At 33.2% G+C, this 16054-nt stretch overlaps 1 protein-coding gene and 1 non-coding gene across 2 annotated transcripts; both read left to right on the forward strand.

Moving 5' to 3' along the window:
• On the forward strand, positions 1–1226 carry LOC108221669 (uncharacterized). Its single transcript, XR_010291986.1, has 2 exons — positions 1–684; positions 831–1226. It is a non-coding gene; the product is annotated as an uncharacterized LOC108221669 (transcript).
• Positions 1227–4724: 3498 nt separating this feature from the next.
• On the forward strand, positions 4725–13915 carry LOC108223996 (poly [ADP-ribose] polymerase 1). Its single transcript, XM_017398510.2, has 20 exons — positions 4725–5002; positions 6727–6776; positions 6884–7091; positions 8184–8361; positions 8458–8797; positions 9051–9246; positions 9399–9542; positions 9654–9714; positions 9815–9878; positions 9967–10224; positions 10908–11145; positions 11222–11337; positions 11419–11495; positions 11681–11841; positions 12088–12279; positions 12371–12479; positions 12575–12657; positions 12763–12900; positions 13100–13282; positions 13602–13915. The coding sequence occupies exons 1-20, from the start codon at positions 4859–4861 to the stop codon at positions 13647–13649; spliced, it is 2988 nt and encodes a 995-aa protein (XP_017253999.1). The 5' UTR covers positions 4725–4858; the 3' UTR covers positions 13650–13915.
• Positions 13916–16054: the final 2139 nt, after the last annotated feature.

A 16054-nucleotide genomic window follows, 5' to 3' on the forward strand; every position in this document is an offset into this window, starting at 1 on the left:
TACATATCATATAGAGCAGCCGGCCAAAGAGACTTGAAACTTTCCGTTGCCTAAGAAGCCTCTGATGCGACATGTATTTATTGTTTCTCTCAAGTCGATCTCAACCCATCATCCACTTCACAATTTCTAGCTCTACTTCTCCTACTTAGTTTAGTTTCTACAAAAATACCAAACTAGTCTATGTTCTAACTTAACTCCTTACCTTCTTCTAATCTTCTCTAACTCAGACTAAATTTATGGAGTCCAAATATCATCAAGAGGATTCAACAAACTCATCATCCGGCGAAGAATCTGATCAAGTGGAGCTGCACAACAGTGGCTTATCAAGATCTTACGAGTGTGTCTTCTGTAAAAGAGGCTTCACCACAGCACAGGCCTTGGGAGGACACATGAATATCCACAGAAAAGATAAGGCCAAGACAAGGCCTTGTAAAGATAATAAGCAGCAGCAGGATAGCTACAATGGCAAGGTTCCAGCCATTTTTCCAGTGTCAACAAGCTTGTGCAGTCATGATCAGAATCCGCTGCCAGGGATCGAGGATTATCAGCTGGGGCTCGGCTTGAGCTTGCAGTTTAGGACATCGAAATTCAGGCAAGAGGTCCTGGAGGATAAGAGAAGAGGTGGCTTGGTTGAAGACGATGATTTGGATTTGGAGCTCAGGCTTGGTCATAATCCTTAATTTTGTACATATCTAGCTATAAATAATAAGTGATCACTACTATTTTTTATTTATGCTTATTGGTTTGCAACTTTGCATATATTTGTTAATGCAAAAACACCATGTTATAATATATAATCTTGTTACATTACTACCTTTTTTGCATAGTAGGAATCATTTTCAGCCGTTTCATGGTAGCTAGCGGGGGAAGAAGAAGATCTAATATATGTGTGTGAGCTTTATGCTGGGTAAACTGAAAGTCTCATTCATCAACTTGAAGATGGAAGCAAAGCAGATCCTGTTAAAACGGATCATGATTTTGGTTTATCCTACTCCAGGAATGCAGGTAACATCCACTGTGGCCTGTGGGATACATACTTCATATGTGCATGAAAACGCGCGCCTTCTCGTCATCTTAAATTCGTTGGGCCTGTTTGGTTTGCAGAAGTAGAAGCTGCTTCTGGCTTTGCTTTTCTTGACCCGTTTGTGCATATAAGTAAGAGCAATTTTAAGAAGATGAGAATACTATGAACTTCTGTTTTTTTTTCCAAACACTTTATTAACTTATCACTTCTACTCCACTTCTTTAATTTAAGCAAGAGGTCACTTCTTTTAAGATAACCCAAACAACCAATGTGCTCGTGGTTTTTTACACAGATAACTTGTGACGGAATTCCTAATTACCAGTTTCCCCAATTAAGCTTGTGCAGACGAGCTTTTATGTTCACGCATACATATTTATCAACACAATTATGTTTGGTGTGAAACAGATTTCAATATTACTAACACTTGAAGTACTATATATAATTATGATCTACATGGATCAACACTTTTGTTATACAAACATAGCTAGTTACGGAGGGAGTTTTGAAGAGTATAAGATCCTTGGAATCTTTAAATTTTAAATTTTTAGTGGACCGGTTAGTTGATATATATTGCTGCAATGTTTGTTGTAACACAAGTTGAACAGAACTTATCCTTGCTTATTTTCTTTCTTTCCTTGTTTTGATGTTAAGAAAGGAGAGTGATGGATCAAGTTAGAAAAGAGTAAAGAGTTGAGATGAAAGTAAGCCCTTACATGTTATAAAGTTTAATAGTTACAGGAATTGTGGACTGCCATGCCTGGAAGGTCAGGTATATTCACAATTAAAGAAGGAATTAAATGATTTGGATTTGTGAGAATGATATATATGTTCAGGAGATCTTGTTTTTCGTCATGTCCAAACTGTACCCAGGTGATTCATGTGTTTTGGTTATAAATCTCGTGCTTAGTAGATTTCTGTGGAAGAATATACGGAAGAGAAATGAATATAATAGAAGAGAAGAAAGTTTATGGAAGAAAAAGGTTTAAACAAATTTCTCTGATATGATCTCTAAATTTATAAAATAGAAACAATTATGAAAAAGAAGGATGGAGGGGGCCGGGAGATATTTTGTTAAGTCGTGTGAGAGCTCCTTCACAGTTATCTCATTTTTGGGTAAATATTTTGCAATTATTTTTAATTATTTTTATCCTCTTCTAAAAAAACTTGATAGCACTACATGAACTGACAGCTCAAGGAAAAGGAAAGGTATTATTTTGTATAAATATTTTATATTAATTAGAGGTATTTTTTTCATTCACATATGAAGTGGGTGTTTGGCAACAGGGTTTCTGGGCTTAAAAGCCTAGAAGCCCACTTCTACTTTTTTTTCTGCGCGTTTGGCATCGCAAGCATTAAAAGAGCAAAAGAAGTTGAGAAAAAAAAGCTAAAAAACGGGGCTTTTTTCAGGACACAACTTCGGCTTCTTTCAGCTTACTCCCCTTTGCTTCCTGTTTTTGTTTTTGTTTATTTATTTTTTCCTGTTGTTACTTTCCAAATATTTAAATCTGACACATTTTAGTCATTTCAAATCATAATTTCACTTATTTAAGTTATTGATTGTGAAGTTTGGTTAAATATTTTCATTCATTTCTGAATTATATTTTTAATATAATCTAAAGAGATAAATAAATAAAACTTATAATAAAATGAGAGACAAAATAAACCAAAAATCTTTTTTTATACACGATAAATATTAATCTGATCTAATATTTTCATCAACTTTTCTTAATTTATTTTGTAAATATCAAATAATTATATTACAAAACTACGAAACTACATCAACTTATAAGTTAAGTTATCCAAACACTTAAAAACTTATAAGTCACGGTATCCAAATACTTATAATAGCTTATAGGTCTCAACCAACTTATCATTTCTAATCCACTTCTTTACTTTAAGCAATAAGTCACTTATTTTAAGTTCAGTCAAACGGCCCCGTACATCACATGTTAATTACATATGTTCATGCACGTCTAACCGAGTATAGGTTAATATCATTTTTTGATAGTTGGATTAACAATTTTGGTTTTTGAAATCAGAAACTCATTTACTCTTGATAACTAAATCATTTATTTCACACTAATTAAAATAGTCATGCTCATACTTCAATTTTCATATTCGTTATTCATGTCACTACTAGAAAAAATGGATATAATATCGCGGCTTTAACATCGGTTGTAAAAACCACCGATGTTAAAAGCTTTTCTAACATCAAATATGAAAAAACCGATGTAAAAGAGTACTTTAGACATCGGTAATTAAAATAACCGATATCTTATATGCAATTTAAAAATGAAAAAAATACGCGGGCCTTGTTCCCCCCTTTTATCAGACATGTCTTCGATTTTCATATTACAGATATAATCCTAAGATATATAAAATCCAAAGCAAAACAAAATTTTGTGTCATATAATAATATTGAAAGAAGCATAGAAAAGGAGATACGATAATATTTATATTGATAATTAAAATATTCTAACAAATTTATATTATACCGATGTATTTAAGAGTATTTTAAAAATAATAAAATTGCATTTGCTTTAATTATTGTGAACATATCTTTTCATAAAATACTTTATTGCGACATACTTAAACGGTGATACGGTGATAAGGCTTATCAACTTTAATCTTGAAAATCTTCTTTATGCGAAGTGAATATAACTTTTATTTATAAGCAATTTTAATATTCAATTAACATACTCTCATCACTTTTTGGTAATTTAATATCTTAACAGTTATATTAACTTCAACTTATAACATTTTCTTATAATTTATAATTGAAAAAATGAATTTTTAACATCATGCTTGTTGATGTCGAGGAGCATGTTTCTTGTAAAATATGTTTTACAATGCTCTTCTGGTAAAATGTATGAGATCCGCTAAATATTTAATAAAATAATGATATTTGTAAAATATCATTCAAAAAATTAACATATTTTGTAATCTTTTAAGCTATATTTTATTTGGAGAACATATGCGGAATCAAATAGTGTAATGAAATAAGGACGTCATAGAACTTGATTAGTATTTATAATGGAATTGAATCTAATAATTTATGTTTTAGTTAAAAACATCTTGATTGGAGTAAATAAATTTAAAATATAATATAATCTTAATTTTACTCAAAATTTATTCAAATCGATCTGATTCCTTTTAATTTTTTTTTAAAAAACAAATCGATCTGATTCCTAATTTCCGATTCAATTTAGGGGTCGTTTGGTTGGAGAGGGGGTATGGGGTTGGAATGAGAAATCGGGTTAAGCTGGTATGGGGTTGAGGTATCATTTCTGATATTAGGTGTTTGGTTGAGTGGTAGAATGAATATGGTTGAATTATAATATTTATGAGTTATTAATTGTAATTAATTTAAAATATCATGAAATTAATATTTGTATACATTTTTAAGTCATTAATTTCATTTTGTGTTAAAAATTTACAAGAACTAATATAAATAATAATGAAAATAAAAGAAAACAATTTTGATTCCTGAAACCCACATTTCATACCCACCTCCCCACCTGAGTATGAAATTCTCATAACTTGTGGGTTTGAGGAATGGGTTTGATGAAATAAAATTCTCAACCAAACACCAGGTATGGGTTTGGAATGAACAAAACCCATACCTGATACCACGGAAGCCTGAACCAAACGACCCCTTAATTAGTTGGGAGAGCACACATGTGATTTTGTTTTCCAAATAAACAAATTACAACTCGGAGAAGCTTATTAGGGACACTTCAAGATTCCCCCATATTCCCCACCAAAACATTCCTAGTTATATATACACAATACACACAAACACAAACACAGCAGTGTGAGTTGGAAAGGGGAAAAATGGCGAGCCCTCCGAAGCCATGGAAAGCGGAATATGCGAAGTCGGGTCGATCTTCATGCAGAACTTGCAAAAGCCCTATTGATAAAGAGGCTTTTCGTCTGGGCAAGATGGTCCAATCCTCCCAATTTGATGGCTTTATGCCTGTAAGCTTCTTACACTCTTTTCTGTTGCACATTGTGATTAATTTGTTGTGGGTTTTGCTTATTTTGTTCAATGTTGCATATTTGTGTTGTAAAACTTGATGCCTTGATGCTTGTATGATAGTACTAATTAAGTTTACCCTGTTCTTGTTTTTCTTGATTCTGGCTCATTTGCTTTGTGCATTTGTTTTTTGCAATTTTGTGGTGAGTGATTTTTTGGGCCCTGAGTTTCTAAAGACCACTGTAGTATACTTTTCTATTAGCACGGCCTATAATCATATTAAGTAGATATTTTTTCAGCAAGATGTGAAGATTATGTTAAAATATTGTAGTAGAATATTTTTTATGCAAATATATGTTGGAAAGTATTGATTTTATAATGATTTTTTTTATAGAAGATTAACGACATGGATTGATCAATTATATATTTTGATAAAAAATGAATAATCCAAATTACTAAATCATTTGAAAATCTGCATATTTATTTATTTTTACTAGATATTTACATCTGTACGGTCGAATTTTAATTAGATGTATAAATATTGTAAATTTGAGGCGCAGTAGTAGAAAACAATTTTTCTACTATTACCTTTAGATTCTATTTTCCCTGTTTTTATTTGGGTTTTATATCAAGTGACCAGTTTTATCGTTAAAATATCTCACCTCACCCGCCCACACAAGAAAAAGTGTACTAGTACTACATGTGGCTCATGTAATAAAAATAAATTATAATTATACATGCAGAGGCATGTTAAAAACACATATATGAACTTAATTAATCTATGCCTAGGTATGAAATTAATCTATTTGAAAAAAATTCCCCAATTCTGTTAAATTTTTGACAGAGTGATATATTTAGTGATTTAATTAATTTAAATGATTCCTCGTAGAGATCGGTTAACTCCATGAAATATTTTGACAAAGACAGTGGCTACTTTGATATAAAACCCCATTTTTATTTTGGCGTGTGCGTTAAAACCCATAGTATTTTTTGGGAGTTTTGGTGTTTTGATATTTGTGTTGGAAAAGATTGCATTTTTCTATTGTTCGCCCTTGTAAATACTATTCATTTTTGGTAGGAAGATGTTGAGGATCGGAGAGTGGAGGTCTGAGTGTGCACTTTAAATTTTGCAAGTGAAATGAGATAATTTTGGGAGTAAAATTGCACTTTACTTTTTTTGGGAGTTCTTGTTTCTCTTTCATGGGATTTTACTGTGAGGAGGGGGCAGGAATTTGGAATTACATATTTTAATATTTCTATAACTCATTGTTTTCTCGCCAACCATTTATTGTTTCAGTTCTTGTTAAAATCCATTGCAGGCATATAATCTGCATTGGTGTCATTTGAGAAATTATGCTTGATAGTTCTCAATCCTATCAGTGGAAATTCTACTTAAATAGTTCAGCCCCCAGCCTCTGCATGCTCTAGTGCACACATGATTCTGTACTCTTTGTATAAAATTACCTACAGCCCTTCCTTTATGTGTGTGCTACATAAACTCATTTATTATATATGGAGCATAATATTTTCGTATAAGATGTATTTGTTGCATTGGTATAATCAATCAATTATATACTGTGTGATTCAGATGTTACTCTCACCTTGTGCAAACCTTAGTTTTTAAAACCAACTACAGTGATGAGTAGATGTTTCTGTCATCTTTTGCGACCCGGTGCACGGATTGATATCTTCATATTGATGTAAATGTCGTGAATTATTGGAACAGATGTGGAACCATGCCAGCTGCATATTGAAGAAAGCCAACCAGATAAAGTCGTATGTTTTTCAATTTTAATTGTTTCTGTGATGGAGTTTCCTTCAAGTAAAACATGTCTTCTTATTTATTGTTTGTGTTTTATCTGAATACACACCTTTATAAATAGCCAAGATGATGTTGATGGCCTTGACATGCTTCGATGGGAAGATCAGGAAAAGATTAGGAAATATGCTGACGGTAGTGAGGCCCCAAAGTCTGGTGGTAGTCGTTCTTCAAGAGCTGCTGCTTCTGCAGCTACAGCCTCTGGGATTGAAGTTTCGCAGAGCAGCCGTGCTACTTGCAGACAATGCAACCAAAAGATCATGAAAGGGGATGTAAGTTAGAAACCTCTTTCTAGCAATTAATTATTAGACTTACTGTTACTAATAGTTGGCAGCTGATTGTCTCTTTCTTGCTATGGATTATATTTTTTTCCTTTTCCATGGCACATATCAATATATCATAGACTTAGATTACTAAAAAATGAATATCAATATCTAATTAGCTATAGCTATAGATATTACTAAAGTGTTTCTCCACTTTTTGAACTAATTTTCTGCTCATTTAGTGCACATCCATCTGGGGATTAGTTTGTTGTCCTTCATTATTCTATCTGTATTCTGTACTATATTAATATCTGTACTTCTGTAAATGGTCTGTGACTGTAGTATGAAGTGTTTATGCTGTGGCATGTTTCAGTCTTATTACCACTTGGATACTATGTATGGTCGTATCACGTATGATTTCTATGTTCCCGTAATGGTCCTTTAACAATAATTACACTTTCTATTATCAGGAGAAAAACCTGTTCATCTACTCTTGGGACTATATATATATATAGCTTTGATATACTCTCTCCGTTTCAATTTACATGTCCACTTTTAAGAATAAAATTTGTTTCAATTTAGTTTGTCCACTCTAGCTTTCAATGTAAAATTATATTCCCAAAGTACTTCACATATATGTTATTTATATTTCCTAGATCCACCTCATTCCACATATTACAATCATTTAATGCGATTTATTTATAAACATTCACTTTTCTTAAACTGTGTGATTTTTTAAAAGTGGACATCTAATTTGAAACGGGGGGAGTATTAAATATTACTTTGTTTCATGCTTAATTTTGTCATATGTTTGAAATATGTTTACTTAATTTGAAGGGTTTGTCTAGTGTGTGCCCCTGGGCACATGCTAAGCACCAAAGTTTATGAATTTGGATGCTTTTGATTGATGTGGTTGTTGTAAATGCAGGGGGGTCCACCATTATTAAAGAGTGTAACCAATCAAAACAAGAGAAATCCTTTTATGCTTATTGTGTGCCCATGGGCACACCATAGAAAAACTATAATTTGAAATCTCTTGTAACCAAGAGAAATCCCTCAAATTTTATGCTTACAGTTCGATTTTTATAATGCATTGTTCAGGTACGTATATCCGCTAAACCTGAGGGTCAAGGTGCTAAAGGTGTGACCTGGCACCATGCTAACTGTTACATGGAATCATCTCCTACCATTGAAGTAAATAAATTATCTGGATGGGATGATCTTTCTGCATCTGATCAGACTGCTGTCATTGCGATGATTGAAAAGTCAACTAGCAAAGGTGTTTGAAGTGGGCTTGCTTAAACATAAACATAACTGTGTGTGATGTGTGTGTGTGTTTGATGCTTTTACTGATCACTAGCATTTACTTTTTCAGGTCCAATAAATGATCCAGTAGATGATACAAAGCCTATGCAACAATCTACCTCTAAAGGTAATGCTAAGCGCAAAAGTGCATCAACCAGTGAACAGAAATTAAAAGTTGCTAAGGCTGAAGGTGATGTACTGCCAAATACACCTAAAAAGAATGCTGATGCCTTGGGAATCGACAGCCCACGAGCATCTACCGTGGACAGAGAACTAGAAACCCAGTCAAAAGAATTATGGTCTTTGAAAGACGATCTCCGGAAGCATGTCACAACTTCAGAGTTGCGGGAGATGCTTGAAGTCAACGAACAAAATTCAAAAGGATCAGAGCTTGACTTGCGTGATCGCTGGTAAGTTCTTTTAGCACATAGCTATGAGCTCTAACTTCTAATCTACCCTATCTTCCTATTATAGTTGGCCCCTTTCTCGGTTCAGTTTGGTTTTATTTAATGCTACACCAAGACACATTCTTATACTATTTTTGTTTACATGTATAGTGAGCCGCTGAAAGACACTACCTTATTAATAGAAGTAATACTTTATTAAATAATGAATGGAGTGTTTTCTCTCTTTTTTTTGGTTTGACACTTGTATGTTTTTCAGTGCTGATGGCATGCTCTTTGGAAAACTCGAGAATTGCCCTCTATGTTCTGGGTATCTTTATTATTCCGGAGGGATGTACAAATGCAGTGGGTTCCTGTCAGCCTGGAGCAAGTGTTCGTACTCCACAACTGAATCTGTACGTGTACAAGGGAAGTGGAAGATCCCAGAAGGGTCAGAAAATGAATATCTTGTCAAGGTATATATTTTGGCTGAATTCTGAAATATTAGATAACAAGAGGGTAGTGACACATCTTGGAAGAACATATTGTATAATACTTTTGTTATTTTCCCTTGGAAGAACATATTGTATAATACTTCTGTTATTTTCCCTCTCCCATCTCTTTTTAGTGGTTCAAGTCACAAAAGGTAAAAAAACCTGTAAGAGTACTTCCTCCACCAACACCTAGTAAACCCTCTGGAACTCCGTCAACAAAAGATGGAAGGTTGGAGGATCTAAAAGTTGCTTTTAATGGATTATCTGGGCCGGCTATGGTAAGTGTCATATATAGTTTGCCGTCTACCTCTTGAACTCTGTTTAAGCACTCAATATTCCTGTATAATGTAATTTTCGTGGATATTAATATTGAACATGCTACTGAGCAGGAGGAATGGAGGAGCAAGCTTGGAGAGGTAGGTGTACAGATTCATGAAAAAGTTAAGAAAGGTATGTAACTTCTACTTCACGTAGCGGATATCTATTGATGAATACTGAAGTCTTAACTGATATATATATTTTGTTACCTAACTGACAATGTATATTGCAGAGACAAACTGCTTGGTTGTAAGTGAAATGGTGAATGGTCAAAATGCTGAAGTAAAGAAGGCAAGGTAATACTGCCTTATTGATGGCACACAATTTTTTTATGTTCATTCTATGAAGTTTTTAATTCATTGTAAAAGTGCTTCCTCTTGGCAGGAGGATGAAGTTACCTATAGTTAGGGAGAACTATCTTGTTGATTGCCTAAAAAGACAGAAGAAGCTTCCGTTTGACTTGTATAAAATTGAAGCTTTAGGAGAGACCAGTGGCAGTGATGTGGTGACGGTCAAAGTGAAAGGAAGGGGTGCTGTGCACGAAGCATCTGGCCTACAGGATACTGGACACATACTTGAAGTTGGGAAGAGTATCTATAATACTACTCTAAACCTGTCTGATTTGTCTACTGGCGTCAACAGGTTTGTGTAAATTTAAATGCCTCTGTTGCAGTGTACCTTTTTTCTTCTTTGTCCTTTTTATACTAGTCAAATGAGATACCTATCTACAGTTAATCGTTACAGATGTAAGCTCAGCATAGATCGTATGGTATTTATACTTGTAAAACATCAGCCATATTGTTCTTCAAACTTATTTTATTAATCTATTGTTGTAGTTATGTAAATTCTGGAAGTAACTTTAACTTAAGTTTCTGTGTTACCTTGACGTTTCTGCAGTGGAGATCTCTAATAGAAAAATGTCTATGCTGATTCTTAAAAGTTATTCTTATGTTTACAAATGACACAAGGCGAATAAGTATTGAATGACAAATTATTGTTTTCTTTCCTTTAGAAGAGGTATGTCAGCATGTTCTGCAGCCCATGCGTCGGTCTCATATATTGGAACTGTCATTTATAACTTATTGCTTCTGGTTCTGCGGTCAACTAGTTTCTGTTTTTCATTTGTGGTGTCTTGCAACCCCTCACATTTATAAAACTAAGTCTCTGAAAGAGTGGGCATGTAAGTCTTCTAGAGTGATTAAATTTTTTCCAAAAATTTGAAATTGTTTTATAAGTAAGAGGTGTCATGATTAATTTAATTAACTTCGATTATACAATTTCTTATGCTTGTCTCGATCATTGACTATGTTTTTTTCTGTATGAAGCTATTATATCCTTCAGATTATTGAAGAGGACAAAGGGTCAAATTGTTATGTGTTCCGTAAATGGGGACGTGTTGGAAATGAAAAAATTGGAGGAAATAAATTAGACGAGAGGGACAAAGAAGATGCAATTGAAGAATTTGAGCGACTATTTCTTGAGAAAACTGGTAACACATGGCGTGCATGGGAAAGGAAAGTAGATTTTCAGAAGAGACCTGGCAAATTCTTTCCGCTAGAGATTGTAAGATTTAAAACAGTAACTAAATTTTATAGTAAGTGCTTAAAATGTCTTTTCTGATAGTTATTTAATTTTGCAGGATTATGGGGTTAATAAAGAGATGGTTCAGAGAAAAAACTTTAAGGATTCTGATAGCAAACTTGCAAGGCCATTACTAGAACTGATGAAGATGCTTTTTAATGTGGAAACATACAGGTTCATAAAATTTTACCCATTTCCCATTTAAGTTAATGATTTGCCTCATAGGATGTTTTGAATTAAAACATAAATTTCCAGAGCTGCAATGATGGAGTTTGAGATCAATATGTCTGAAATGCCTCTTGGGAAACTTAGCAAAAGGAACATCCAACAAGGTATACTACTATAGTACTATACATAAATTATTTGTGTAGATTTTAAGCATATATGTTAAATTATTTGTGTAGATTATAAGCATATATGTTAAATTATTTGTGTAGATTTTAAGCATATATGTTAATGGTTTAAACTTTAACGATTAAAATCAGTACTTGAACAATCTGAAAACTTGCATTAACAGGTTTTGAAGCCCTAACTGAGATTCAGAATTTACTGAGCAGTAGTGCATACAATCCTACTGTCAGAGATTCTATGATTGTCGATGCCAGCAACCGTTTCTTCACTATGATTCCTTCAGTTCACCCACATGTGATTAGGGATGAGGATGACTTTAAATCAAAGGTATATGGGTGTTGTACTGCATAATTTCAAGTTACATCGTTCATGTTCTGTTCAATTTAAAACAAATGTTATTCTTCACCTGGTCTACTATATCTCTAGTATGTAGCATGCTGCCTATTGCTGCTTAATGTTTCCTGTCTTGTAATTGTTACAAGTTGCAGTTCATTAATCTATTTTCAATAGGTCATAAATTTCCTGTCTTGTAATTGTTACAAAAGAAGTTGTTCATTAATCTGTGTTGAATAGGTCAAAATGCTTGAAGCACTTCAAGATATTGAAATTGCCTCCAGGCTAGTAGGCTTTGACACCGATGATAGTGTTTCTGTTGATGAAAAATATAAGATGCTTCACTGTGAAATGAACCCTCTTCCTCACAACAGTGAGGATTATCGGTTGGTTGAGAAATATCTCCAAACTACGCATGCTCCAACTCATTCGGTGAGCATGCTTTAATTAGTTGTGGTTATTATCGTTTTTTTTTTTTTTACTTCTTTTATGGCGTCTTATTATGAAATTGTAATACTATCAGGACTGGTCACTCGAACTGGAAGAGGTTTTCTCTCTTGAAAGGGAAGGTGAATTTGACAAGTTTGCTCCTTACAGAGATAAACTAAAGAACAAGATGCTCCTTTGGCATGGTAAATTAATTACTTGTGATCACAGTTGGCTGATGAATATTTAGGTCTCTTTACATTTTATGAAAAAATGTTAACTTTCTAATGTTATGTTGTAGGTTCTCGGTTGACGAATTTTGTGGGTATACTTAGCCAAGGATTGAGAATAGCCCCTCCTGAAGCTCCAGCAACTGGCTATATGGTTATCTGTCCCTTCTTTCTTTTTCTTTTTTAAATTTTGTACAAGATAATTTGTTTTAAAGTTGTCTGCTTATTTTAATGTTGAAAATATTCTTTCTGATATTAGTTTGGCAAGGGCGTCTATTTCGCTGACTTGGTCAGTAAAAGTGCTCAGTACTGTTATACTGACAAAAAAAACCCTGTGGGATTGATGATTCTTAGTGAAGTTGCCTTGGGTGAAGTGTATGAGCTAAAGGGTGCCAAGGTAGGTTTCTTTCTGCATAAAGGTCATTTTATCTCTAGCAATTCTATTAGTCGTTGGTAGAAGGCATGCATCTGGAATCTGATATTTGAAAGTCGCAATTTACATGTCCCATATTCTAACAAGCATGCGTATTTCTCATTTTATTTTAGTTGTGGTTAAATTTAATGGTTTTAACACAATTGTTTTTATTAATAATCAGTACATGGACAAGCCTCCAAGAGGTAAGCACTCCACTAAAGGCCTTGGCAGACAAGTACCCCAGGAGTCAGAATATGTTAAATGGAGAGATGACGTCATTGTTCCTTGCGGAAAGCCAGTTCCATCAAATGTGAAGGCAACAGAGCTGAACTACAATGAGTACATCGTCTATAATACAGCTCAAGTAAGTTATTCATGTATTGTGTTGCTAGTACTATTACCTAGTTTTGAACTGAAGTTCTAAACATTACTCTAAATCTAATACTGTTAATCGATGAACAATCGTCTTATTTGGATTGTTGAAGTATCTACCATCAATCACCAGCCTCCTTTTAGTTGGATTAATTATTGCAACAAAAAAAATTAATCATAATAATATTATGAGAACAATGTCAGATTTGCTTGAAGACCAGTTCTGCTGTTTATTGCATTCTCTGCCATGTTTTGTACTATTGTATGAATGTTTTGGAGGAGTAAATGTTCATCTCTGTATCTTGGAACAGGTTAAGATGCAATTCTTACTGAAGGTGAGGTTCCATCATAAACGGTGAGGACCTAAAGGATGAATTTTGGTGGTTGGATAGTTGCTTTTGTTAAGATCTTGTTTCTAGTCTGGACGAGGGCCTAAAGGACTACAGATTTTGCTGATGTATCTTTAATTGTCGAGGCATGCTTTTGATAAAATCTTGTTTTTAACTCCGCATGTTTTGTGGTGCAACTTTTGCAAGCATCTGATTTTGGTTTAAGTTTTTGCCATTTCCGCCAATGTGAATATTTTTCAGCTACAATGAGTAATTTAGTTCCTGTCATTCCACTATTCATCGTGTTATCTGACATCAATTGTGGTTTTCTTGTTATTACACTAAGCTGTTCTTTTCTTAGAAAGGATAATTTGTCGTCACTTGTGGGATGTGTGTCTTTAAACAGACTTTGGTGGGATGAAAGCAGAAATTTTGATAAATAGTTGAGACATGAGAAGTGAGATTATGTTAGTTATCTAAACCTTGGGTAAGTCGTAATTTAAGAATGCTAATTATTTTAGTTAATTTTAAAATTATTATTTTAGTTAATAAATTTATAGCTTTTCTTAGAGACAAATCCAGAATATTTTGTTCTTCATTCTGTATTTTTGTAATGTTATAACCTTTTGTATAAATTGAACACTTCTCGTCGCGTGAAAACAAACTAGAAATTTGTGCATAGGACAAGATTGCAAAATTTTGAGCAAATGACCAGATTGTAAATTTGTGAACGGTTGGCATATTGAAGAATTACGCTTCCGAGTTATAAACAAGGAAGAATGCAAGTGAAGAAAAAAAGTTATATAACTCTCATGTGCTTCTGAATTTTTTAAAAAGAAATGAAATCAAGTGAAAATAGATGCAATTCAAATATAGATTCACTCCAAAACTTTCGCTCCAAAAATGGGATGAAAGTGAGGTCATTTGCTTTCACTTACATTCACTTATTTTCTTTTCTAAAAAAACTTGAGAGCGGGGCTTTATTTGCTTAATTTGACAAAAATGCCTATTTTTATAATCGTTATTACAAAATTACTACCTGCCTTAAATCATTGCAAAGATATGGTTTTTTTGGTGAAGTAAGAGACAAAAAACAAAAGAATAAGCCAAACACACACTTACTGATCTCTTCCACCGTTCCACGCAGAGTGTGTGCGCGCCAATCACATAATTCCTAATTAAAAACTCTAAGTTTCATCCTTAAATCATGTGAAGAAGACTTTCTACGAATCTCTGACTTTTCGTTGTCTCGAGATCAACGCCGCGACCTCATCCTCCATCGCTCCAGATGTTTCCTCCTCTATGCCGTCGTTTCGCCCCGCCGCTTCTCTTTTGTCTCACGATTGTTTCCTCAAACACCTCCGACCTTTCTCCCAATTTTAATTGGTTGATTTTAGTTGATTTTGTAATTGTTTTTAGTTGATTTTATGATTACTTTTGTATTTTTAATACCGGCTCCGCAAGGGTGCTCATTTTTGTCATTTTGCAACTTATTTTGCAACTAAATGTAATTTTCAACAGATTTTGTCAAAGCTGCAATTGTGGTTGCATATATGCTTACTAGCAGTTCCAGATGTCGTTGCATATACAGCCTCCGTATTTTTGCAAATATTTTTTGAAATATAATATTATTGCAGATATTTTTAAAAAATAACTATATTTTTGTAAAAAATATTTTAGATTCGAGTATTTAAGGAAAAAGTCTAAAATTTAACTAAATGAACTAATATTTATATTATGCATATAATTTTTGCATGACTCAATTATATGATAGAGGCGCTAACTAAAATATATTATTGGTGATGTTTGATTCATGAATTGGTGCGTTTTAATTAGAAATCGAATAAACATGAGAGTTTGAGAAATTATTTATGATATCGCGTATTTGATTGACGTTAAATAAATATATGAGTTACTAATTCTAAATAATAATAAATTATTTTTATAATATATTTTTATATCATTAATTTAAATATTTTTATTCAATCAATTAAATAAAAACAAAAATACTAATATCAAAATCATTTATATATCATATCCTTTCTTATACTCTACTATAAAAATCCAAAATCCATATCTCGGAATATAAATTTCAAATCATTTTTTTTTTAAACAAACACTTTATAATATATACCAAACTCATATCTGAGATATGAAACCGGGCATTTTCTTCGAATAATTGCGGTTGATCCCTCATAATTTGATAGGAACTACTAACTAGTAAATGAAAGAGCTGTAATTTTTTTTCCTTGACAAACAAATGATTTTATTAACAGAAATCACTCATCGGAACCCAGCCGGCACAAACCCCCGAACTGTCAACTACAATCTGGTTGTGAAACAAAGAACGAGCTACACAAATAGCCGTTTTGTTTTCAGATAGCTTAACACATAGAATATTTAAATTCTTTGATCTAAAAAGTAATACAATGAAA

The sequence above is a fragment of the Daucus carota genome, chromosome 5, assembly GCF_001625215.2.
Source record: "Daucus carota subsp. sativus chromosome 5, DH1 v3.0, whole genome shotgun sequence".
In the NCBI taxonomy this organism is placed as follows: Eukaryota; Viridiplantae; Streptophyta; class Magnoliopsida; order Apiales; family Apiaceae; genus Daucus; species Daucus carota.

Excerpts from the sequence above, each read along its gene's own strand:
- LOC108223996 (XM_017398510.2), top strand. The coding sequence starts at position 4,859 with ATGGCGAGCCCTCCGAAGCCATGGAAAGCGGAATATGCGAAGTCGGGT. Across the intron at positions 9,543-9,653 it reads GATTATCTGGGCCGGCTATG|GAGGAATGGAGGAGCAAGCT; the intron begins GTAAGTGTCATA and ends GCTACTGAGCAG. Across the intron at positions 12,280-12,370 it reads CGCATGCTCCAACTCATTCG|GACTGGTCACTCGAACTGGA; the intron begins GTGAGCATGCTT and ends TAATACTATCAG.